Genomic DNA, 25208 nt, shown 5'->3' on the forward strand with positions numbered 1-25208 from the left:
AAAGATAGAAACACTAGTTTTACTAAAGATACCTCAAATTATCTCAGTATGATCAAGCTGGACACCAGTGAATAATCTGATAAGGTATAATGGAGTTTTTAGTTATGCTGGAGAATTTGGAATTTGTATAAGAACTATGAGGTGGTCAAAGAACTGACTTAAGGGGAGTTAGCACACCAGTAAAAAGCATCAATGATGCAACAGATTTATATTATTTATATTGTAGACATGTTCCTGAATTAATTTTTTTCATACATTTTGTTAATTACAGAGAAGCAGAAAAAGAAGAAATATGCAGATATCACATAGGTAAAAGCATTTGTCAACAGGAAGAAGGATTGGCAGACTACACAGGAAGACGTGAACAACCTGCTAGATGACTGTCACAGCAAAGAGATAAAATTCAAGAGTGCAAGCACCAGACCATTTACTTAGACACCAAAACTGCAAATTCTCCTGTAAGTGGAGGTTTCAATGGTGAAAAAGACTGAAAGGGAAAGGTAATAGCCAACAATATGACACACACATGCAAAAGGAAAATGTGATCTGGACAAGCAGTGGGGTACTTTTAGGAAGTGTCAGTTTTGTAGATAAAGCATCAGTAAGACCTAATATGGAATACTGGATGAAATACACTGAGGGCTTGATGTGATGTGATGTGATGCTTAGGGCAAGATAGAGCAGAGCTAGAGCTTGCCCTACTGTATGACAAAGGGAACTTGGCTTGGATGAAATGGCAAAATGAGAGTTTAGAGCACACATGGTTTTTGATACAGGCTCAGGGCACTGAAACATAGGGAGAAAAAGTGCTGTTTAAACTGATTGAAATAACTTATAAGAGTGAATGGGAATATTTTTCACTGGATACATTTAATCTGGAAGTCAGAAGAAAAGAAGAAGCAACAAAAGTAGGTCAAATATCAACCTCTTTAGAGGCAGATTTGGAAAGCAAATACTTAATTGAGCCCTTTATAAACTACACCTTGCTCTGCATAAGTGGGATCTTGCCGTGCAGGAAGGCATCCACACCAAGCTCTTTGAGGATGTCTATTGACAGTTCAGAACTAAAGGGAAGTGGGAGGCAATACGTTCTAATGACTATTCTGGTTTCTGAATTCAGCCCATTATTTATTCAAAGACAGAACTGGGGAGATAGGAGCTGCCTAGCAAGGATTGTAAAACTGAAATGGTCAGGCTAAGAAGGTCTGTGCACAGGCACTGCAGATGAAAACTCTCATACTCATCAGGCCTCAGTGTAACAGTGCAGGATCAGTCCTTTATCATCCACAGTCTCATTGTAAGGTTAATACAGGATATCATTATTTGGGTAATATTCATACTTATGCAGAAGTTTACTAGCACTGGCAACTGTGTTAACCCTAACTCAAATACCCTGACACCAGCAAAGAGCAGAGAATATTATCCTTCCTTCCTGGGAGTCTGCTGCAATACACTATTCTGTAACAGAGAAAAGCTTTTTGCCTTGAGGAACATGGAAATGTACATAGTTACTATTATTACTGAACACATTATTAACACAGTCTCTACCAGATTTCAAATGAGTTACTCACTCTTGGACCAGCAGGACCAGGGACACCAAATTCACCATGAAGACCCTAGAAGAGAGTAGATATAGAGGTAAAATTTATTTTATTTACTTAAATTTTATTTTGTTTCTTAGCAACAAATAGAAATTCTCAAATTGCAACAGCATATTGGAAAGTTTCAGACAGTTTCAGACAATCTATTACATACATAGAAAATAAGCTCTCTTCCTCCAGCTGCACAGTATCTCAAGGTAGACATTAGATAATATTTTTTCATCTGAGGAGTTAGTTATTAAATTACAAGCTCCTTTTTCAGGTATACACAATGGAAACTCTTTTACAGGGACACAGATGGAACTATAAATGTTAAAGGTGATAATGACACAAAGGATGCACAATTTGAAGAGTCCATCCCACAGTAACTGTGCAGCAGCTAGAGCATGAATTACAACTGAACCACCTCAGCTGGATGCCATTGTACATTCCCTGAAATCAGCTGAGGTGCAAAAACATAAATGGAGTAGTGCGGGTTAGACTGAACCTTGAAGACTTTGAAAGAAATGGGAAGTAAAATATTTTTCATGTACTGTCTCTTCTGGGGGAAGAAGCATAGTTTATTGCTACTTAAGGCCCCAAAAGCAAAGGACTATCTTTGCTCTGTTTCATACCAAAGCTTTTAAAAAGCAAGTACGATGCAAGCTCCAATGTAAAAGGGACTATTAAAGTTTGCATGTTACCCCGATTGCTTTGTTTTGGCAAACAGATTCAACAGGCTCTTGCTCCACCTCATGTGCCATTGCAAACCCAGCCCTCATGCAATGCCTGCCCCATCCATGGAATGCTGTGCCTGTCACTCACCCTCTCGCCTGGTTTACCAGCTTCTCCAGCAGGACCCGAGGGACCTGGCAGACCCTGAGTGTAAAGAAACAAGAATACAAATATAGTTAAGGCAGAAGCTCTTCATGCTTTGAGAGCCATGGATGAGATTGAACAGAGCACACAGTTACTTGCCTGGAAGCCAGGAGGGCCAGCAGGACCTGTTTCACCCTTTGCACCTTGGTTGCCCTGGGTGGAATGAAAAACAAGTGATTAACTTGAAAAACAGGGAAATGGATTTTCAAATGGGAAGTCCCATTAATGAAAAGTAAATCACAAATTGTATTTGTGTGGAGGCTGTTACTTACAGTGACTCCAGGAGGACCTTGAGCACCGTTGTTACCCTCTGGACCAGGAGCACCCTGTATATGTTCAAGTAGAAAGCTATTATCAAAAGTTTTAATTTGATATGAGTAATATCTCTAAATTATTATGTGCTGAAATCAAACATCTCTGACTGTCTTTTGAACTTAACCATTTACTTGCAAGAACTTCACAGCCAGAGGTACTAAAGATGCTTAAAATTTTAAATTCTCATAATTTTAGTTATTGCAACACATTCATACTTAAGAAAACTTTTTTTGGAATTACAGAATATGGAAATTTTGCTGATAGCATTTTTCACAGACAAGACTGTTTTTGGGCCCCTTAAATGGAAGAATTACTAAGTTTGAACTATGAGTAAAAAGTTGGAAATTTACAGGATGAATAAGAAACCATACACTGTGCTCTAAGATTTAAGGACAGGGAGTGCTATTTTTTCCTCTTCATAGGGTGATACCCCATAATTAATTACCCCACTAATACCCAAGAAGGGGAGTTTTGATTTATCCATTAAGTAATAGCCCCCACCAACAAGAGGCTAAAAATAATGCATTCTTCAAGGGCTTTTCTAATTTCATCATCTAGTTAACCTTGCACAATCCAATGCTATCTTATTACAGAGGTCTGGAAAACCTGCTTTTTTTCCTCTCTGGAAGGTGATAAAGAAAATTTATCCACATACCCGTGGGCCAGCAAGACCAACATTGCCTTTTTCACCAGGTTTGCCAGGTTCACCCTGAAGTTGAAAGAAAAGATATAAAAGTTAACCAACACTTCATATTAGATTCAGTTTAAACTACTAAGCAGAGACTTCTTCTCACTGCCAGAAGATTTACTGTAATATTTCTTTAACCCCAATTAAAACACACACAAGCACCATCTGTCTTTTTAGATCACTTAGATTAGCTCAAAAATACCTGTCTTTTCAAAACTCGATGCCTTTATGTTTTGAGATTGAAATTCATGGCAGTCCATGTAGTATCCTATGCAATACACTATATGTTTGCCTGTGTGTACAGCAACACCCAAGTCCATGACATGAGTGATTCTGTGGTCTCTGTGGGACATGTAAAGAACTCCACTGAAGTCACTGGTAGCTTTTCTTCTAATTGAGTGACCTTTGGATAGTCCTCTATAAATAACAGTACTCTGGAACTGGTTTAAGGGCCAAACTTCACAGAACTTTTACAGATGCGAATACACAGAAATGATAAAATGGACATACTGAAATAATAAAATAGACATATATTATTCTAATCACTTCAATTTAAAAATATCCCTAAGCTAATTAAACTGCTTTTTCATTTCTTTAATCATATTTTAGATAACTGGAAAATAATTTGAAACAGAACTCTTGAATGTAAGTGGATGCCATCTGATGAGGAGGATACAGGGAGATGTGTTAGATTAAGGATAGAGTTAGGACTCTAAAGATTAGTCTGGAAATACTTTCACAGTAGTAGAAAGTTTCTGTACTCTACTTACAGTGGGACCTTTCGGTCCAGGGAATCCAATGTTGCCAGGCTCACCTCTATTACCAGCTGGACCAATTGGCCCAACTCTACCATCTGCTCCAGGGAAACCCTAGAAAAAGAAATCATACTTGTAAATGGCTGAGGTAATTTAATTAGAGTTCAGCTTTAGGAGAAATATTTACTGACAGGAAGCAAATGTCATTTAACTTTTCACCATTGTTGATACATCGCATGCTCATGCATCCCTGCCTTTTCCTTGTTTTTTGTAGAACTCTGTATTTCTTCTTCCCCTTCCAGGACATAGGCCTAATCTGAGACCCACAGGAATGAATGGAAGTATTCACACTGATCTTCTGAGTAATAGAATAGAAAATCTTGCTGGTTTTACACAGTTGTATTAGAGCTCAGAGCTGAGATGTTTGCTTCATACTATTGCACGTCATTCTTTCCCATGCAACGGTGTAACAGAATAAAAAGCAAGGTACTTACAACAGGACCTTCCTTGCCAGCAGGGCCTGGGCTTCCAGGCTGACCTGGGAGACCCTGGGGAAGGAAAAATTTCATGTTTTTAGAAGGAAACCTACTCACAGAACACATAGCCATTATTTTTTCTACATGCATTCATGAACACACACAGAGGTGTCAAGATATCAATGTACTGTAGGTGCTATCACATTTCCACCTGAAGCACACTGACTGTTAATTGATGGTGTATGTTCCCCTGCCAGTAGAAAATTAGCATAGGAAAGTACCTGTTTTACTCAGAGAAACTAATTTAGGCTCTGCTTTGGAGGATAGTATGTTTCAATGTTTGCAGATGCCTAATACTCATATGTGCATTGCAAACTTTCCCTTCAGAGGGTAGGGTAGGAAGAGAAAGAATAAGGAGTATAAATGTAGTGAGATGAACATAATCTGGCTGCAGCCAACACCACTAAAAGTAAACGGCTGTTTTCAGTGAAATCATTTGCCAAATAAAAAGAAATAATTGAGATCAGCCATTTCATATCATTTCAGTAGGGTCTGCTTTCCTTTGAGTTCATTAAAGAAAACACACACCTTAATTGTGATCACAATGATCACATTCTGTAAACAATCACAAGTGGAAACCCCTTACAAGAGTCAATGCAGTATCCAGTACAAGAAAACAGTGCTCCATCCCAGGGCCATCAAATGCTATGTTAACAAAACTAACTAATTTCAATAAACATTTTGATGCTTCTTAATCATTCCTAATAGGGTTTTTTCAGTTGAGTGGTGGAAGTGCCCTAACCGTGGTCAACACATGCTGAATTTTTGCAGTGGGATTTCTGAATAATTTTGTCCATTAATTGTAAGTAATTTTCTTCCCATGTAGTTCCAAACTTAATCCACAGAGTTCGAACTTACTCTTGGACCCATAAGACCAGGCTCACCAGGACGGCCAGCATCACCATTAGGACCCTTGGCACCAACAGGACCACTAGCACCACGGTTACCAGCAGGTCCCTACCGAAAGAAAGAAATAAAATTAGGCAGAGGTAGCAAAAAAGCCTTGCAGATCTGCATATAAAAGGTGGCTCAAAAATAGTGACCCAGACAAAAGCCTTACCATGACACCAGCTCTGCCATCAGCTCCAGGGAGCCCACGAGATCCAGGTACACCCTGCAAGTCAACACAAAACAAATCAAGAAAGGGAAAGAAATAAATCTGTTCCTGTGAGGTGTATAGTGCCTACTAGATTTCAGCCTTCCAAGCAGGTCTGCTGAATTTAAGCGCAGCTTTAAGCACACACACCTCAGTGTAAATAGGTATGGTGAAAGAAATCCCTCTCACTTCCTGTAGATTTCTTTAAATTCTAATTGTGTAATTTTCAGTGTTCATTGTAACTAATAGTGGCTCTAGCCAGCAGCTAGGATCCCACAATCTGCCCCACAAAGTTCCACGTTCCCTGTAGAGAGTTACTGACTCTGAATTCTTTATCTCTGAAAAAAAATAATCTGGGGGAAGTGCTGCCAATTTTCTTATTTTCCTGCGAATTCTCTTCCTTCACGAAGCTACATGCTTCCTGAAGTTCGTGGAGTGGCTTTCTCACCCAGTGAAAAGTTCACTAGGCATCCTTGAAGACACTGAATTGAAAGTTTTTGCCCCCCATTATGTGTGAGCCCATTACTGGTTTTAAACAGTTAAATCCCTTACACAAACTTTTAAGAATAATCAAAAGATAATGCACTAAATATTACACAGTGGATAAATCAAAGCCATCTCTAAATACTTCAGGGATAAGAGAGTAAACATGCATTAATGCAAAGTGAAAATTGGTTTGGGCCCAACTAATCAAAAGGCTCAGAATTGAAAATTATCACTGCTTAGCAGCATTAATGTCAATTTAATTACTCATAATTATTGAATTTGCCTGTGGGACTCTAGATTGATTTCCACTTTCCTTTTTGCTTCTAAGTCTGGAACATGAAAAGAAAACCTACTCTCAGACCAGCAGGGCCTGGGGGACCAGCAGAGCCAGGTTCACCAGGGCTGCCTCTCTTGCCTTCCTCACCACTGGGGCCAGGAGGGCCAGCAGGTCCAGCAGCACCCTATTTTGAACAAACAGGGAGAAAAGAAGACATCAGACACTGTGTTGCAGATATTATCAGGCTTTTGATTGAACAAGCCTTGCCATACTTACAGGCTCACCCTTCATACCACTTTCTCCCTTGGCACCAGCGGGGCCTGGTTCACCCTAGAGTCCAAAACAAAAAGATATGACAGAATTAGGCATCATTCCAAAAATCCCTCTTCTACCTGGAGAGCTCACTCATTAATTAAAAAATTCTTTTATCATCTAATGGCATGCCTCCCTCTATTGTGAAAATGGCCAATGAGCATGACTGTATTTTTGACATAAAAAGCACAAAACCAAACATATTAAAGGTGCTTAGAAATGACATTATTGAACAATGACACATTTAGGGCTGGTTCCTCTACTGAGGATACCCACCGAGGGCCCAGTTGTGAGAATGCTGCCACATCTCTCTCAGTGCTATCAACATGGACAGAGCTTCACAGTCACACAATATTCTGCATTGGAAGGGACCCACAAGGATCACTGAGTCCAACTATTCCTTGCACTCATAGGGAGTGCAAAGTGAACCTTTTCAGTCTCAGCATCTAAAGCAAGTAATGAGACACAGAAATTAACTACAATGTTAATTATAGTGCATCAAGAAAAGATGTTTGCACTATAACAAAAATGTATCCAGAGATCTTTTACAACTGTGGACACTGTGTCTGGTTTTCAAATATATAGGAGGTCACTTACAACAAGTCCTCTAGCACCACTAGGACCAGCAGGGCCAGGAGGACCAAGAATACCACGGGGACCAGGCAGACCAGGAGCACCAGCAACACCAGGAAGACCCTGTCCAACAGAGGAGGAAAAAGGTATTGTGAACCCATTGTCTTTTCTGCTGCATTATCCGAATTGGGGTTTTTTAGAGGAAACACGTGTGAGTGTAGTTGTACTTACAGCTGCACCTTTAGCCCCTGGAAGACCATTAGCACCAGGGTTGCCCTGTTAAGAAAGGTAACAATACTGGTTAAATCAGAATCAAAAGTGCACACATCTAAAAGATAGAGCCTGGCAAGTTACTCACTGGAGGGCCAACAGGACCACTAGAACCAGGAAGTCCAATCTCTCCTCTTGGGCCAGCAGGACCACTAGGACCAACATTACCAGCAGGTCCGATTTCACCCTGTTGGAGAGAAGGACAGAACCCCCTATCAGTGCACACAGCCTTATGGCAAGAGTGAAGCAATCCTGCATCAGTCTGGCACAAAGATAATCATATTTGTGTATTCCCACTTCAGAGACCAGGAAACCGAGCAGCTGAGAGCTTTTAAAGGCATTTAAGCTGACATGTCTATTTAGGCTCCATCTAAGGTAATGGCTAAGACAGGAAACCAGATGCTTACCCAGAAGGTTGACCAAAAAAATCAGAATTAGAATTCCAGTCTTATTTGCATCCATGTGCCTCCAGAATTGGCCTGAGGTGCCACAGTACATGAGACCTAATTGACCATTATCTTGCACTTTCAGATGCCATTTGCATAAATGCAAAATGCAAAATGATGCCCGATCAGAGTGCATAGTGTTCACAATGGAGTAAATGACAAAAAAAGGTTCTTGCTTTTATTTTCAGAAGGTTGTGTTCTGCAAGTTTACTACAGGAACCTGAATATACTGACATGGATTTTGTGACAAACAGCCAACAAAACTTGTAAATTAAATATATGCAATACTCTTTCCTCAAATGCTCTGTCCTTCCTTGGTCACTCAAAATATTGAGGCTCTTACCCACGTAAAAAATGCTAAGATTTGAGCAATAAAGTGAATAATTTAAATTATAGTCTGCAAGACAAAAATGGCACTGCCCTAAACCTGAAAAATTTTAATGCAATTTCTGCACTGTAATTTCAGGAACTCGGAAGTAGCCCAATAATCAAATGCAGCTTCTTTGTCCTCCACTATTTCTGTAAAGTGATTTAACTGCTGCCTCACTTGCAAAGTGTATAGAAGTGCACCAATCAAAAAGCAGTAAAAGGGTTCTGTTTTCCTGAACCCGCCCAGCTTCAATCTTCAGCTGTGAAGTAAGTGCTGACTTTAAATTAGCATTCATATCTGATGTTCTCCAAATACAAATCAGGATGAGGATGAATCCCTAGAGTAACTACTAAGAAAGCACTCTCAGTGCACAGAGGATGGGGTTTTTCTGCTGCCTGGTTAGTACTTTTCATCTTCACTATCAAATGTAGCAGTAGAAGCAGATGTTCATACCTTAGCACCAGGAGCACCTGGGAAGCCTGGAGGACCAGCAGCACCAATAGGGCCCTGGGAAGTAAAAGGGAAGCAGTTGTGTAAAGGTATTCAGTGACAACAGAAACACCTTGCTTGTTGAAGTAACCAGATTAAAAAACCACACATTTACTTATTCCACACATTGCCCCCTCAGCACACTAGTTGCCCTTTGCAGTTCCAAACTGACAGATTTGGTTCACTACAAACAGTTAAGAGCCAGGTGAATGCTTAAACAACATTTGCAGTGCAAATTAAGCAAGAATTGGTAAAACCTTGCCTTGAGGCCAAACACCTGAGAAAGAACAAACAGAGGATGAGCAGAGGCAGGCATCTGCAAGGCAAGATGACTAATTCTACTATGTTTACCTATTGCTGTGAGATTTTTAATTACATTGGGACAAAGTTTCAACGTACCAGACATTACAAGAGAAAATACACTGATGGATTCGTAGCCTTAATTTTTAAATTCATACAAATAAAAAGGAATAGTTTCTCTTAAATTATTAATTAAAAAATCCAACTCATATTGGGAATTGATATCTATCTTTTGTGAGCTAATATCTTTCAATTAGAAATATTTATATTAACACTGCCTCACAAATCCAAGGTAATAAAACATGTCAGCTGCTATGACAAAGAGGAATTGGCTTCAGACATTCTATAATCTACTCTGTTATAAAGGGGGTACCTGGAATTGTCACTAGTTTTGCATAAGCAAAAACAAAAAGGCCAAATTCCCTTTAGGATATGTTTGAAAGCAAAAAGTTCTGGAATTTTCATTGCAATGACTTATTTACCTTTTAAATTTCAAGTGGAAAGAAGGATAAAACATTATTTCTGTTTTAGTTTTAAACTATGAGTGTTAGTAATTGCTGTGCAGAATATTTAAGGTATCATAACCTAAATATGTGACAAATAACTTCAGCCAGGGACAGACACTGGGACATAATTCAACACTGCCCATTGTGAATAACAATCTATGAAATCGACAGCTTCAGAACACTTTTCCCATAGCAACTCAACTGCCTTAATTCAGAATGTCTTCAGCTAAAATATTTTGATTCTACTACATCAGATTTTAGCTGTAATATTTTTATTTGCCTGCAATTTAACTGCCAAATAACATATTTTTTAAATATTCCACATGGGAGAACATATGAGATATTCACAGCCATGCTCACATTCTACTCTGTTAAAGCACAACGGGTGTTTGAAGTGACAAGGGGTATTAAAATCAACTTTGGCAAAACAGAATCAAGTACATCTTCATGATAGACTCAATTTTTGAAGGTAGGAAGAAAAAAAAAACCTATTAACTGTTAGTACTATTATTCTGATGTATTCCAGAATTATTTTACAGTTTCAAAACCATATCCTTGTACTCATATTTATGTGGCTGAGATAAATGAGGTTTAATGAAGTCAGGGGTAAATTATGGAAACACTAACTTCTTTTAAACAGACAAATCTGCACTGGATTAGCTCTTATTAGAATAGTTACAGTCAGATTAGAGAGTTGGATCTTGCTGGCCTTTCACAATAGCTCACAACTTGGGTATTAATGAATAAAAAGGTTAGTTCCTGCAGGTGCAAAGCTATGTCCTGTTGTGCATATATCATTTACAGGATGTATATTAATATAGCCATCTGTAACACATGCATGGTATGCATCTGTTAAAAAGCAGAAAGTCTCTTTAGCTTTTGGATGAGAATTCTTCTGTTAGGCTGTTGGAAATGAGAATTCTGTGCACTGAGTATTTCCCAGTGAGATGTGCTGGAAAACCTTCTCATGAAATCACCAGTGCAAACAAGAGAATACTTGGTTTCTTTTATATGGATGTGTTTAATATAAATCCTGAGAATGTTATGATTTTATCTGCAAAGGGTTTATCACTAATTCTCTTTGTGATGTTCTGATAAGCAACAGAGAACTATGTTAAAAACATCAACACAATAAACTTCTTAAAAGCCCAAGAAATCCTGTAAAAAGAGGAAAAGAAGCACAAAGCCTAATGGAACAGGCTGTCAAAAAGCAAGACTCAAACTTACAGCAGGTCCAGTGGGGCCAGCACTTCCATCACTTCCACGAGCACCCTGTGAGGAAGAACATGATAAACAGTTTGAAAAGAGAATGGAATATCAGAGGAAGCCACAGTAAGTGGCTGGTTCATGATGACAGACAGATGGGAAGCCACTTACAGCTGGTCCAGGGGCACCTACTCTTCCTCTCTCACCAGGGAGACCGCGAGCACCCTTGAAAGAAAAATTAAATTAATTCATTTATATCTTTTCACTGAACATAGATATATAGAGATCTTTCCCTCTGCTAAGTCATACTACTATTACATTAGAGTATCTGGGAATCTGGAGTGTTAATAATGACAAATATTGAAGAAAATGCTGGCTGAACTAAATCTATCAGATTATACTTTCCCACAGCAGCAGTGAATACTTACAGGTTGTCCTGGGGTACCATTTTCACCAGGGGCACCAGGCTCTCCCTATGAAGAAGAAAGTTTGGAAGCTTGAGTTATTTAAAGGATGCTTCAGACAGCTAGTCTAACACTATCAGAGAAATTTTCAGCTACTGGATCCCACTTTCTGTGTCTTGTGTAGTGTTTTATAACATAGCACTGTCCATGTTTCTGCATCACACTATACCATAATAGCACATCAAGTCCTGAGGGGGCAGAGACTGCAATTGTCCCTGCATATACTGGAACACGGCCAGAAGGAATCCTTACAGAAGGGGAGGCCAAAGAAAGTTGTGTCACTTGCTCAGCTTTCTTCACCCCCTTTCTTTATGCTGACATTTACTCTGTAGTACACATTTAAGAGATTGGAAATCCAGATCAATCAGCAGCTGTTTTTTAGCTAGAGCAGAAGCAGAATGATGCTTTCTTTTGCCTTAGTGTAAGTTGACAAAATCCTCTCAAATGGCTTAAAAGAGGGATGTGCCTCAGGTATTTTTAACTTAAGACCAATAATACTGAGTATTTGAGTAACAGTCATTAATACCTGGCTTCTCTCCCTTCAGTACTGTATTCTCAACAGCCTCCCCAACAGGTGTAGGCTGGTCTACCATGACAAGATTTGCCATTCAGGTACATTCAGAATACAAGTGCTTGTACCCTGGATGTACCTTAATGCACCTAGTCTTAAATGCTGCAAAGAGAGAAAGTTTTTGCCTTCATTGCTGCTTTCAGCATGGTTATATAATGAACAACCTTGATTTAATATGCTGGTGCTTTCTAGCACTCTTACTAGTAACTGTCCTATCCTTTACTTATGTGCTTTATCCGCTTTAAATCTCCAATGACTGGACAGACTTTGCTACCAAACTTTTTCTGAAGGTTAACAACTTGCAGTGATATTGAAGATTGCTATGTTACAACTAAAAACCCTTTAACCAAGTAGTGCTAAGCTCTTAGAAACAAGCAAGATGGAGGATTACTATCTGAGTTTTTCACTGTTATATTAGAAGTCTGAATACAAATCCTCTGTGAATCATTCAGAATTTCCTATAACACAGTGATGCAACGGTGAATTTTTCAAGAACACTGATATTGGACACTGAGGTGGAATGGGAGAAGAAAAAACTCAAAAGGTTTACCATAAAAGACTGTGAGGATCAAATAGCCTTAACTCAGAAAAGCACTGCATGTATCCAAATTTTTAGCAGGAAGGCTTACACTGATCAGGTGCCTCACACAGCAGAGTTTTGCAGAAAAATTAGATGTTTTCATTTTAGCATGCTTTAAATAAACCTACCCAAATGTAGAATACAATCCAGAGAAGAGCCCAGATAGCAAAATCAGTCTGAAGTGCTGGTGAATAGTCAATCATTAGGAGCCCAATTCTACAGCCTTTATTCACTGAAAGCAATAACTTGCTTACAACTTGACTGAGGGCTCAAGACTAAGGCCCCAGGAATGTTCTCATGACAAGGTGCATGTATCTGTTCTACATGAATCCACTGACTTCTAGATTACTGAAGCTAGACAATGTTTAATGGCAACGTGGAAGACTGATTGGATCTCTTCACATCTCTTTTGCTAGGAAGAACTACAAATGCATCCCACATTTTTAGATTTTGTCTTTACCTTGGTGCCAGGAGTACCAGGTTGTCCCTTTTGACCATCCAGACCATTGTGTCCCTATATTGAGTAGAAAAATAAATGTTGATACATATTTTCTCCCAAATGGCTTTATGCAAACTCTTAGTCTTATAACACAAAACCTTCCTCCCACACAAAATTATTTCCTAATATGATCTTGTGATTTTTCAGAACTAATTAGTCTTTTATATCAGGTGATACTAAAAACTTTGAAGAGGCTCATGCACTCTTCATTTTCAGAGGATTTCCAGGCATTTTCAGTATGTTGCAGTGATGTTAGTCTTAAATATTCAGGGAAAATATGTACTCACCCTAATTCCCTTAAAGCCAGGCAGACCAGGAGTTCCAGGGAATCCACGAGCACCCTAAAAACACACAGTGCATGAATGATTGTCTCTCATATTATACACTGCAGTTAAAAGGAAAGATGATGACTAAGTCTTTCAACAAAAATAACAAGTAGATTTGGGTCATTATCATCCAAGTAAGGAGTAGAATCCAGATCCTAACCTTTCAGGACCAGACTTGTTTCAAGACTAACAGTAATCAACCTGATTTTTCCAGTTCTGAATCTCAGAAATTTCATGCATTATCATGTGACAGCAGAGCTTTTTAAACTTTCTATGCCAAGGTGCCTGGTTACCTGCTCCTGTGTAATTCCTCACACTTCTGGTACTGTTGTGCCACTTCTGTTACTCATTCCTAGCTTTAGTGGGAATGGGGTAGGGGAACAAAATAAAAGCATAATATATGACATCCCTGCAGGTAAGGGCTGAAATTGTATTAATCCATATAAGGAATATTACTAGACTGTTAATGTGGTGAAATTCATACAGGTTGTTAGGTTTCATGGATTAGTGAACTGGTTTGTACTGTATCCAGAGGATCACTACACACCTGAGGGCCAGCAACACCCCTCTCACCAGGTCTTCCAGGCTTGCCAGGGTGACCCTAAAAAATGCCATAAAGATTGCATAAGAAGGAAAGCTCTCATCAAACAGCAACACAAACCACTAAGAAAAAAGAAAGTACATTGGCAAGGCGTCTCTTTTTCCGTAAATACAGTGAGATTATTAACTTTTAAGTTTTCTTCTCCCTGTATTCAGGAAGCAAAATAATATGTTTGGTGTGGTTTGGAAGTTACCCAATTTTCCGTACATTTCCAGCATACTGCATTTCTTGTACCATAAAATAATTATTTCAGGGCTTTATTTATGTGACAGTGTAAATAATATGGCAAATAGAATGCTTAGCTTAACAACAACCTGGTTGTTAGAGTTGAATCACCACCCCAAAAAGATGAGAAACATTTAATAACCACTCACGTCTTCACCAGCCTTTCCTGGAGGACCAGGGGGACCACGAGGACCCTGGGGACCCTGTCAAAAATAGATTGAGAATTACTTGAAGCATCAGTCTTCATATACGTCTTCCCACTGTTTTCTGACTCGAGTTGGGGCACAGCTGGAGCCTAATTGACTTTGCACTTTTTGATTCCAAGTGGAGAGAGCCTGAATCTGAGTTCAGCTCTGTTTCTGGAACAGGATCAAGCAGGAGTATCCAAACATTCAGAGAAGTGCATATGGGTAGGAGGAATAGGCCTTAGCATTACAAGCCCAGTTTGGGGTGCTACTCCTAATGCTAGCAGTGCCTTGTGTGATCTGTACTTACTGTTTGACCAGGTTCACCAGGCTCACCAGGAAGACCTTGGAAACCAGGAGGACCCTAGAAAATGAGGGAGATATTATTGGTTTCCAAAGAAGATAATTTGTAATTTTACAGGTATGTCAATGTCAGTAGGAGGGAGAAGACTGTACTCACAGGGGGTCCAGATGCTCCAGGTGGGCCTCTGGGTCCCATTAAACCCTAGGGAAGGAAAAACCCAAGATCTTTTTAAAAACATCACAATTATACAAACTCCTCTCTAACACCAATTCCCAGCACTCCTAAAACATGGTTAGCATCACAGTTTCTGTTGTGCAATGTTCAATTGAAATTAGAGGAAGTTAAGAGGTCTGCATGAATTTGCACAGGCAGTCCAAGTGCAAACATCTAATGACAACAAACCAGCACAGAATCCAGTGGGATGATTAGAAATGTACCATTATGGCTGTGAATGTCATGATTCTTCTTAATCTATTCTGGCCTGTCAGAAAGTGAACTGATGCATTCTTTTTTGAATTCTTCCCTCTACCCTTCCTGTGCAGAAATGTTTAAAGATGAGGGTCATAACACATCATGAAAGGCTTTTACACATATTGTGAATACGTCTATTTTCAATAATTATCTACTTCTATTTAAATATTTCATTTATTTCTGGTGTTTATTGAATTCTCTTCATATCACTTGCAAAATAAGTCACTAATACACTTTCCTTGACATTATTTACAATTTACATACATCTTGAAATCACAGGGTGAGAAAAATCACTTCTAAAAATGAAATTTTCATTCTCTGGAAATTTCCATTCTCTGGAATTTCCATTCTCTGGAAAAATCACTTCTAAAAAGGAATTTCTATTCTCTGGTGTGCTCTCTTAACAGTTATCTTAAGGTTTACTAAGCAAGCAAACAATTTGCAAATTGAAATTTTAACTTGGACTTCCATAGTCCAAACAAATGATTTAGGAGACATTTCAACAGAAATAATTATGTTTTAAATTGGTTTTTAAATCTTTCTTGGAAAGTCTTTTAGATTTTCTCATTACAATATTAAAATCATATAACAACTTTTCAGTGGTTTATGTAGCTTTTCCATAAGACTGAAAACCTTTTATTAAGAGGAATAAATGCACATTAATTACAGGCATATACTCATGGAAGTTAAAGCAATGTTGTGTATATGAAAATATGCAGTAATTCTAGGAAAAATAATGGTTCCTGGACAGTCTGAATCATATGTGCTGCATAAACCCCATTAATTTCTTCTCAAATTATATTCTTTAACTACTTTCCCCTTCCTGAATTTTATGTATTATTTATGAAATAAATATGTGAAACTTAGAACTTCCTCACAATAGGTAGATTCTACTGCTGTTTCTATCAAATGAACCTAACTGACTCAAAAATTGGAATATAGAAATGGTGACACCTCAGATAAATCCTCATCTATGTTTTCTGATTAATCATCAGACAATGAGGGCAGAACTTGATTAAAGGTACTATTTTCTATTTTTCTTAACTATTTTCTATATTTCTATTTTCTAGATTTCTTAACTAAATGGATGACAAAGTATTTTTCAAAGTCCATTTAATATTAGAGTGTTTTTGGAAGTGGAAGCAAGCACTTGACCCAGAATAATCCTGGTCTATCCTTCATCCTGCTGCTCACCCATCAGATGCACTGGCTGTGACATCAGAGCGTGTGCTGAATTTAACCCATATTCTGCTACCTATGTTTACTGAAGATATCTGCTAATGTAAGGAGGGTTAGAAATTCATATGGAGTGGCAATGGACCCCTTAGATTCCATTTGTACATAGTATACAGTGAGCTATAAAGAGTCCTCCTCAGAACAGCCTTACAGTACCAAGTACTAACAGTCAGATGTTGAGAACCAAATGTGGTGCCCAATTTCCTAAAAAACCTGTGCAATCCAAGGGTACCAAAAGAGTTGTACAGCCATGGAGGAGAAATCATCACCAACTGGAGCCAAGATGCTGAGTTACTTTTTAGGCCTGTGCCTGCTTTAGAGAGCAGCTTTACAATTAATCTCATCCCTAAAACATAATCTTCTGTCTCAGTATAGGTAAAATAATACTATCTCAAAGTACATGTGTTGTCTAACATCAGATTATGAGATTCATTGACTCATGAAAGTGTGGTCAACAAACAGAGTTAAAGCACCAGACCCAGCAGTGCTACATTCAAGCTAAATATACAGATCCAAGACCATATTTCAAGCCCTCAGACTATTTAAAACACTTATCATCATCCTATGTTAAAGGGTCAGTTTCCAGTCTGAGTCAATATATGATCAAACACAAATTTTAACACTGTGTTTTTCATTCATGCAGCTGAACTGGAGTTAAAGGAAAATCCCAAACACATTATTCATGTGAGTTATCAAGTGCTATGTCATATACCTACCATAGGTCCTGGGCCAAAATCTGCGGCTTTAGATGGATCATATTGAGCAGCGAAGTTCTGTAGATAATAAAAAGGTTGAAATCAAAATACTAAAAACTTTACTTTAAAAACTATTTATAATCAACATTCTATATCTAAATATAATCTGATTTTATATTTGCTATGAGGTTTGTTAAAGCAGCATACATATAACTCAGTAAATATAGCCCTATTATAAATACATTTCTATTCACTTGTTTCCAAAAATACTCAATTTTACTGGTAAGACCCTTTCAAACCTAAGAATCTCTGCAGAAATGATAGAGAGGCATTCAATGGTGTGAACTGAAAATTAGGAATATAAATTCAGTGCTCATTTTAAATTGAAAACTTTCTTGAAACTCTCAAATTATTCTGCCTAATTTCCAATGAGGGAAGTTAAGCAAAACAGTGAAAAAATATGCATAAGTAAAATTAATGTACCAGTTCTGAGTTGCTATTGCATGAGGTGGGCCCTTCAGTTTCAGAAATATCTGAGGAACATGCAGCCTCAGAAACACTGCGATGGATTTTTGATATTTTATCAAAATAGAAAAAGATTTTCCACAACACAATCAAACCCCTTTTGCTTGCTTGTTTCATTAGCATGTTAAAATAAAAAAAAAAAAACAAAACAATGAAAGCAGTTTGATATTTGCAACTGGCAAAATAAAGTATTGAAGTAAAAATGAGTATTCTTCCATCCAAAAGGACTTACTAAACTTGATCAGTACAACACTGTCTATATCTTCATGCTCCCTATGTAGCTAATGTCAAGCAAAGAGTTAAATTCAGTATTCTGCAGAGAGTACATGATGGATGCCGGTGCACAAAGTGTGAACACACAGCCCATTTACAGTTCTGCAGTAGGAATACAGATAAAAAGAAAAACTTCTAAAGGGCAATACTCTAAAATTCTATAGCTCTTTTAATTGATTTTTAGCTTAAAGAGTTGTCTTCTTTGCTTATTCTAATACAGTTGCTGTCTCTTGAATCCAACCACAAAGGTTGCTTTTCCCCATCTATTAACAGCACAGGTTTCATTTAGTTGATCCTAACCTATAGATATTATTGCTGTATAAGTTTAATGCTAAATAACAGGGTTGATTTGCTCTTCTTCCTAAGTCCCTGTTGAATAAGAATCCAAATTTTCCATGGAATATATAGACCCCAAGGAGGGTTTCATTGGAACAGGGCCATAAATTTCTTATAGCTCGCAAGAGAATGTTTCTTTCACTCTTCAATTCAACAACAGTGCTTTCCAGCAGATATAAATTCCATCTTGGTTACAAAGCACAGCTTAGGAGTTCTTGTTATAGAAAGTTTGGATGCCTTACTCCGCCAAGACCTGGAGGACCAGGGGGCCCTGGAGGACCTGGTAGGCCATCTTCACCATCCCTGCCTGGTGGACCTGGTGGACCCTAGAGTTAAAAAGAGAATTATACGGTGAAAAAAGAAGCTGAAGAAATCTCTGATGTGGTAACTTCACTAACAACCAGGCACCCCGAGCACACCATACAGCAGTGCTATACATTTCAATAAATAGTTTCAATAAATGCTTAACTTGAGAAAATAAATATAGTCTGATTTTATGTTACCTTGCTACACCTTGTATCAGATATGTACCGGAGCTTCGTATTTGAAAAGATTTACAGGGGCAATGTTGGATTTAAACTACCAAAGCATAACGTCCAAATTGGGAAGTTTCATCTTATGTGACAAACTTTGGACCTACAAACCCCAAGTGACCCATGTGGACCCACACAGCCTGGCAGATGCTGTTAGTGAGAGCCTAAAGTCTGACCAGCTGAGGATTAGAAAAGGTCAGCCCTACTGATATGAGTTAACATGGATCCAGATTAAGTCCAACGCCAGTTTTTTAATCAGTATAGACAATTTACTGGTAAAATTGCAAATCCAATTAAAGTTCAGCAGTGCTCTTCTACAGATTTTTGATACCATCCATCTGCTACCACTGTCAAAACTTCTTTTACAACAGGTTGAAATTACCTGTGTTCAGTCTAGTAACATTTGTCCTTACATTCTTTCGTCCTCAGTACATAAAGCTGGCAATTGATATGAGGTATTTAATTTGTTGAGTTTTTTGGGGCCAGTTCAGTGATTAATGAAATCAATAATAAATGGATTTCTAAAGGAGCAGAATTAGGCTTGTTGCCCTCAGAACAAAGAAAGCATCTCCTTTCACTAAACAAATTTAGTTAGTGGCAGCCTAAAGCAAATATCCACCCTGATTTAGTCTTTCTAATAGTTTCCATTACGTTTGTCAGCACACTATGATCTCAGAAATCTTCAGGAGCTCCCTCATCAGTCCTATAGCATTTTCACTTTCAGATGATAGAAAAAATACACGTAACTACACACAACCCAGATAAATATGTGGAGATCAGAGTACCACTTTACAAAAAACAGCAATGATGCAGAAGCAAACCAGAAAAGCAGATACGAGCAATACAAATGAACATTACAATTAAATTATTCAAGTGTCCTTATTTATGGTTACTTTTACGGTAGAGCCTTCAGCAGTATAACATCCTCTTTGACTAGCAGAAGGTAGATAACAAATGCTCAGCTCCCAAGAAAAGAGCTTTTCCAAAACACTGTTGGAGGCACAGATAATGGATTATCTTCAAAACCAGCTCAGTCTATTCAGGTTTTATGTATAGAGCTTACCCATACACCGTATTATTCAAAGATTACATGTCAGCTTTTCCCTCTGCATTTCTATGTGTTATTTCCACTGTGAACAGCTGGAAAAACATTTTTCAAATTGTCACTTGAAGAGCTAGGCTGCCCTGTGATCTCAACCATATCTGCTCAGGCACAATGACCACAATTGCACATATTTAACTTGATTTCTTTTTTTAATTAAATTGCACGTGCAAGCTTCTAAAGGTACAATCATTTGATCTCACAGAATGCTTAAACTTAGTTTCTTCCTACTGGTCTTCCAACAACTACCATTCAAAGATCACAAGTAAATGTCAATCCAATTTCTTACCCTTTCTCCCTGTGGCCCTTTGTCTCCTCTAGGGCCCTGCCGGAAGAAAATAACACTCAATGAGTTACTGTGGAAATTTTCCAGGACAATACAGGGAAACAGATACATGAAGAGAAATTAGGGTACATTAAAAAGGAAAAGAGGGCTGCACATTCAGGTCCAACAGCTATTTTCCACAGACAATGCATTTTTGTCCACAGTAATCTACTGGAAATAGATTAGCCACTGAATTAAAAGTGTCACTGCACAGACCACAGAAGTGCTTGCAAATCTGGGGTTTGTTTCTACTGAATAACTAGTTCTAATTTAACATTACTGACTTTTAGGAATAATACAGAATCAATTTAGCCTTTTAGAGCTGTATGGATATTGCTGTACTATTCAATCCACGTAAATCTTTACAAAGGAACTCTGTTTAAATAAGAATGATACTTTGACGCCATTTAGGTCTTGGTAGGCTTAGTTCTGCTGACAGGTGAAGCACCTTTGATTCAACACTTGAATTTACCCTGGTGTTAAAATGCTGTGTTGATCTTTCCCTCCTGTTTTTCCTACCTATTCATCTCAGCACTACTGCTGTTTTCAGAGAACACTGAAAATAAGCAGAGCAGCCAATTTTCCTTTCATCCAATATTCAACAAAATATTTATCTGCTGAAGACTAGCTGATATCATCTTTATTTCCACACAAGAAAAATAAAAATGCTTACCTTGCGCCCTGCAGGTGCCTGGAAAAAATATAAGGAAGAGAATTAAAAAAAAAGAAGTTACAATTTCTGCCAGTATTTTGAGTTAAAATAATGCATAAACTTAGACTCATTTTCTTACATAATTATATTTTTCTCTCAGTCCAATATATTTAACTATGCCCTGTGATTTAAGATTGCTTTGAAGGCTAAGAGGTTATATACAGCAAAGATGTTACTGTAACTATATTAAAGTGTTGTGTTGAAGACTGACAATCTTATAGCTATTACAGCCTAAAATATTAGAATAAAAAATAAGAGTCACACCTGAGTTCTTTCATAATCCTACTGTGCAACGAAGTTTAGACTCTAAAAATGGCTTTCAGGTAGAGTCATCTCCAATCCAAACTGCCAGGTACAATGTCCAAAGAGCACTGCTCCGTTACTTTCTCCTCATGGTCTCTACACCTATGAAGGCAGTCTCCTAAAAAGGCCGTCCCACTTGTGAAATTGGGGTGGGTACCTTTCCAGGCAGTGCCTTCAGGATTTAATCACCACTTTTCCATTTTGGGAATGAATGTTAGAAAATAATACTGCCACAAGAAGAGAAGCCTAGCCTGGAGTGTTACATATTAGATTAAAAAATTATACTGACCTGGCTCACATCTGCAAAGAGAAGGGAAAGAAAAAAAGAGATAATTAGAGCAGGGATTCAAATATTTTGCAAGTTTTAAATTTTAAACATGCTTTCAATTGAAAATTAAATTTGCTGCTTTTAATTTGAAATACAATTTAGTTGATTTCCTTAATGCAATAAACATTTTCCTAATGTAATTTCTTCCTGTTAAGATGATTATCTTATACTGGAAAGACTCAAGGCTGAAATTGCCATGTATTTCAAATTCAAAATGGACTTGCTAATTAAATCAAAACAATAATATGGAGGATACAGAAAAAAGGCAGATATCAACTATAAACCTGCTCTAAATATGTTTCGACATACCTGCATTGAAAGCCCCCCACACCTATGTATTTCTACATATGTGTTCATGCAAGAGATTAATAAACCCAGGCAGACTGGCACATGTGAAGATACTAAATTGTAGGAGTAATCTGAAATTTTCACATAAATGGCCCAATCCCACTTTTTATTGTGAAAGGTTCTAGCCAAGCATCCATTTCCATCTATTTCCACGTTTTCCTGTAAAACTGTGTAACAGGGAACAGTTTGAAGCTATTAAAGAAATACCAAATTGCAAATAACCATCTCTGTATGTTATGCACTGCTAAGTGTGAGTATGCACTTTTTTCATTAGTTGGAGAAACAAATTTTCTGAGGTTCTTAATCTCAAGGAATTAAAAATCTATTTTGACTTAAACTCACCACACTAAAAGAGTCTGACATCACAATTGAATTCCTGCAATTTAACATTACCACTAACAGGTTGTTGGATGTTTTTTCCACAACGTGTCACTTTGGCAGTGCATGATCCCATTAAATTCGGATGATTCGTGCACTCCAGAAAAAGGTAACTGCTGAAACGCTGAATTCCGCGGCAGTGCATACAGACAGCCTGGCTAACCCGACACAAAATTAAAGCTATTACTGCCCACAGGGGACAGTGACAGCACCGCCTACCCAAACTCCCTGCGGGAAGCGCGGGGTGATCGGTTCGGGGACCCCCACAAGAACCGCTCCTTGTCCTCCGCGAAGGCAGAGCTGCCTCCCGTCACCGGGGTTGGGGGAATGTGCTCAGAATGCCCGTCCAGAACGGCCCTGCCGCTGCCCCCGCCCCGGCGAGGGCGACCCGGGGCACATCATTCCGGGGCACATCACCCCGGGGGACAGCACCCCGAGGGACATCACCCCGGGGGACAGGACCCCGAGGGACAGCACCCCAAGGGACATCACCCCGGGGGACATCACCCCGGGGGCTCCCAGCGCCAGGAGCGGGCAGCGCACGGCTGCTCCCTGCCTCCTCCGCCCTGGAACGCGGCCAAACCCTGGGTCAAAGCCAGGTGGCCGGGGGCTCGGGGGGCCCTTCACAGGGCGCTGCCCTGCAGGAAGGCTCCGCTTCGCCCCCGCGCGAGTGGCGGGGTGCGTTTCCCTCCCATCTCAGTGTGCGGGGTGTGTGTGTGTGCGTTTGTGTGTGCGCGCTTCGCTGACTGCGGTGAGGGGGCACCACACCTCACCCAACGAGAGGCGGAGAGCTGCACTGCGCCCTCGGGGAGCCGCGCTCCCTTCTCGCTAGAGCTAGAGCGGAGCACGGTTCCTTCCCTGCCTCCCTGCCGCTGCCCCTCACGGCGCTCCCTCCCCGGAGCCCCCGCGGCCGCGGCAGCTCCGCCCGCCGCGCTGCCCCGAGCGGCCCGCAGGGGGCGCCCCGCGCGCGGGGCCCGCGGAGGGAGGGGAGGGACGGATGGAGGGACGGATGGAGGGACGGATGGAGGGACGGATGGATGGAGGGATGAGCGGCCGCTCCCCCTCTCCACCGCTCCCCCGCTTCGGAAAGCGCGCCTCAAGTCTCACAAAAGTGCAGCCGGGGTGCTTCCGCTCTCAGCGAGCACTCTCCTCCCAGCCCGCATCTGTATCTCCTCGCAGCATCTGCGCCGGAGGTGAGGCTTTGTGTCCTCCTCTGGGTACGAGCCCGTCTGGGGAGGAGGTGGTCCCTTTTATTTTCTTTTTTTTTTTTTTTTTTTTTCCCCGTAGAGGGGGATCTCGTTGGCCATTTGCCATCTTTTTCTGGGGGAAAGAAAGAATGTAGAGTCTGATCTGGGACGGAGGTGGCAGTTTTGAGCTGGTCTCTATCGTTTGGGAAGCAGCAACTCCCCGCAGACTGCCGTGCGTGGGGCGGGCGTCGGGACAAAGCACAGAGCGCAGAGCCGGACAGCCACCCCTGCCACCACCCCTGCCACAAACAAGCGGAAAGCACTTACGTTGGCCTGTTGCTAGGTATGAAGTTACTGCGAGCAGCAACCAAATCCGTGTATCCACAAAGCTGAGCATGTCTAGTTGCAAGACATGCAGACTCCTTGTGGTGCCGAGTCGGTTGGTTAGCTATCGCCTGTGGGACGCAGGCATACAGTCTCGAGGAGTAACTCCAACCTTAGCAGAAACCTGCTGCCAGGGACGCTAAATTAACCCAGCCCCGGTCCGCCCTACTTATACCGCAGGAGGGTCCCGGCACCGCCCAGGCCATCACGTGCCCCGTGTCTCCAGCCCTCCACAGCAGCCTTGGCAGCGGCAGTGCCGGGGGGGCGGCGACGCTAAATTGGTTCCATGCTTTGAGGACGTGGACACTGAGGCTTTCGGAAGGAAAATCTGACTCGTCGTCTCTTTTTTTTTTTCCCTTTTCTTCCTTTTTTTTTTTTTTTTTTTCATTCCCCTCAGCCGTCCCACGCCCCTCTCGCCCCGCTTTTCTGGGAGTGCGGCCGGGAGCCTCGCCGGGCAGCCGGCTGGCAGCGCCCCGACGGCGTTCAAAGCGGGAGCTGTCCAGGACCTGCGGCGCCTCCCGCCCCGCGGGGAAGCGGCCGGGGAGCCGGGATGAGGCAGTATCCCAGCTCAACCCCTCTCCGCAGTCCCACTGCAACCAAAGGCAAAAGGCGACGCTCTCCCCATCCCCAGACCCTCTAGCACGACCTCTCTAGCACGGTCACTCCGGTCCCGCGCCCCTGCCGATCCCCGCGGACAGCGGGTGCCGGGGACACCGGCACCCTGAGGGGCAGCCGCGGCAGAGCGCGTTCGCGTCCCGGCTCTTTGCTCTCCCCAGGGAAGCATCACCGTCCAGGGCGCGGGCAGAGCCCTGCCCGTCTCCCCTCCCGGCTGCGCGCCGGCTCGGGCAGTGTGTGTGTGCGAGGGGAGCCCGGGGTGCCCGCAGCCGGCGCCCCGAGCGCTGCCCGCCTCCCCGCCGGCTGAACGGGACTCTCTGGGCGCAGGGAGGAGGATGGGCACTCCCGGCAGCTCCCCTTCGCGACGGCCACCCGCCCACCCAGCTGAGGGAAAGCTGGCGGGCTTGTTTGCCACGTCTGCTCGGCAGACGGCTTCTCCCTTGGCGGGGGAGGGGGCCGAGGTGGGCGTGAAAGGAGTTGCCCGCGCTGCGCCCCCGAGGGCCGGCCGCCCCATCGATCCTCTGCCCCGGGACCGGGGTCGGGGCTGCAGTCACTTGGGGTCGCGCATCGCGGCCCCCGCGGCTGCCGGGAGCTGACGTGGTGCCTCCGGCCAGGCCA

General features: G+C 41.0%; 1 protein-coding gene across 1 annotated transcript in view; it reads right to left on the bottom strand.

Annotated features, from left to right (window-relative positions):
• The window catches only part of COL1A2 (collagen type I alpha 2 chain), a 38047-nt gene extending 13470 nt beyond the window's left edge, over positions 1–24577 (bottom strand). The window contains exons 1-30 of the mRNA XM_084209879.1: positions 23550–24577; positions 22747–23099; positions 21009–21026; positions 20300–20335; positions 18618–18701; positions 17263–17319; positions 14996–15040; positions 14846–14899; positions 14500–14553; positions 14072–14125; positions 13486–13539; positions 13160–13213; positions 11513–11557; positions 11256–11309; positions 11106–11150; positions 9037–9090; positions 7856–7954; positions 7729–7773; positions 7522–7620; positions 6889–6942; positions 6689–6796; positions 5814–5867; positions 5612–5710; positions 4712–4765; positions 4233–4331; positions 3430–3483; positions 2732–2785; positions 2559–2612; positions 2406–2459; positions 1572–1616 (exon numbers count right to left, since the gene is read on the bottom strand). Coding sequence (XP_084066005.1) covers positions 1572–1616; positions 2406–2459; positions 2559–2612; positions 2732–2785; positions 3430–3483; positions 4233–4331; positions 4712–4765; positions 5612–5710; positions 5814–5867; positions 6689–6796; positions 6889–6942; positions 7522–7620; positions 7729–7773; positions 7856–7954; positions 9037–9090; positions 11106–11150; positions 11256–11309; positions 11513–11557; positions 13160–13213; positions 13486–13539; positions 14072–14125; positions 14500–14553; positions 14846–14899; positions 14996–15040; positions 17263–17319; positions 18618–18701; positions 20300–20335; positions 21009–21026; positions 22747–23099; positions 23550–23988 — 2472 coding nt within the window. The 5' untranslated portion in view covers positions 23989–24577. The remainder of the gene's footprint in view (positions 1–1571; positions 1617–2405; positions 2460–2558; positions 2613–2731; positions 2786–3429; positions 3484–4232; positions 4332–4711; positions 4766–5611; positions 5711–5813; positions 5868–6688; positions 6797–6888; positions 6943–7521; positions 7621–7728; positions 7774–7855; positions 7955–9036; positions 9091–11105; positions 11151–11255; positions 11310–11512; positions 11558–13159; positions 13214–13485; positions 13540–14071; positions 14126–14499; positions 14554–14845; positions 14900–14995; positions 15041–17262; positions 17320–18617; positions 18702–20299; positions 20336–21008; positions 21027–22746; positions 23100–23549) is intronic.
• Positions 24578–25208: the final 631 nt, after the last annotated feature.

This window comes from Fringilla coelebs (genome assembly GCF_963513975.1).
Source record: "Fringilla coelebs genome assembly, chromosome: 1".
Taxonomy (NCBI): Eukaryota; Metazoa; Chordata; class Aves; order Passeriformes; family Fringillidae; genus Fringilla; species Fringilla coelebs.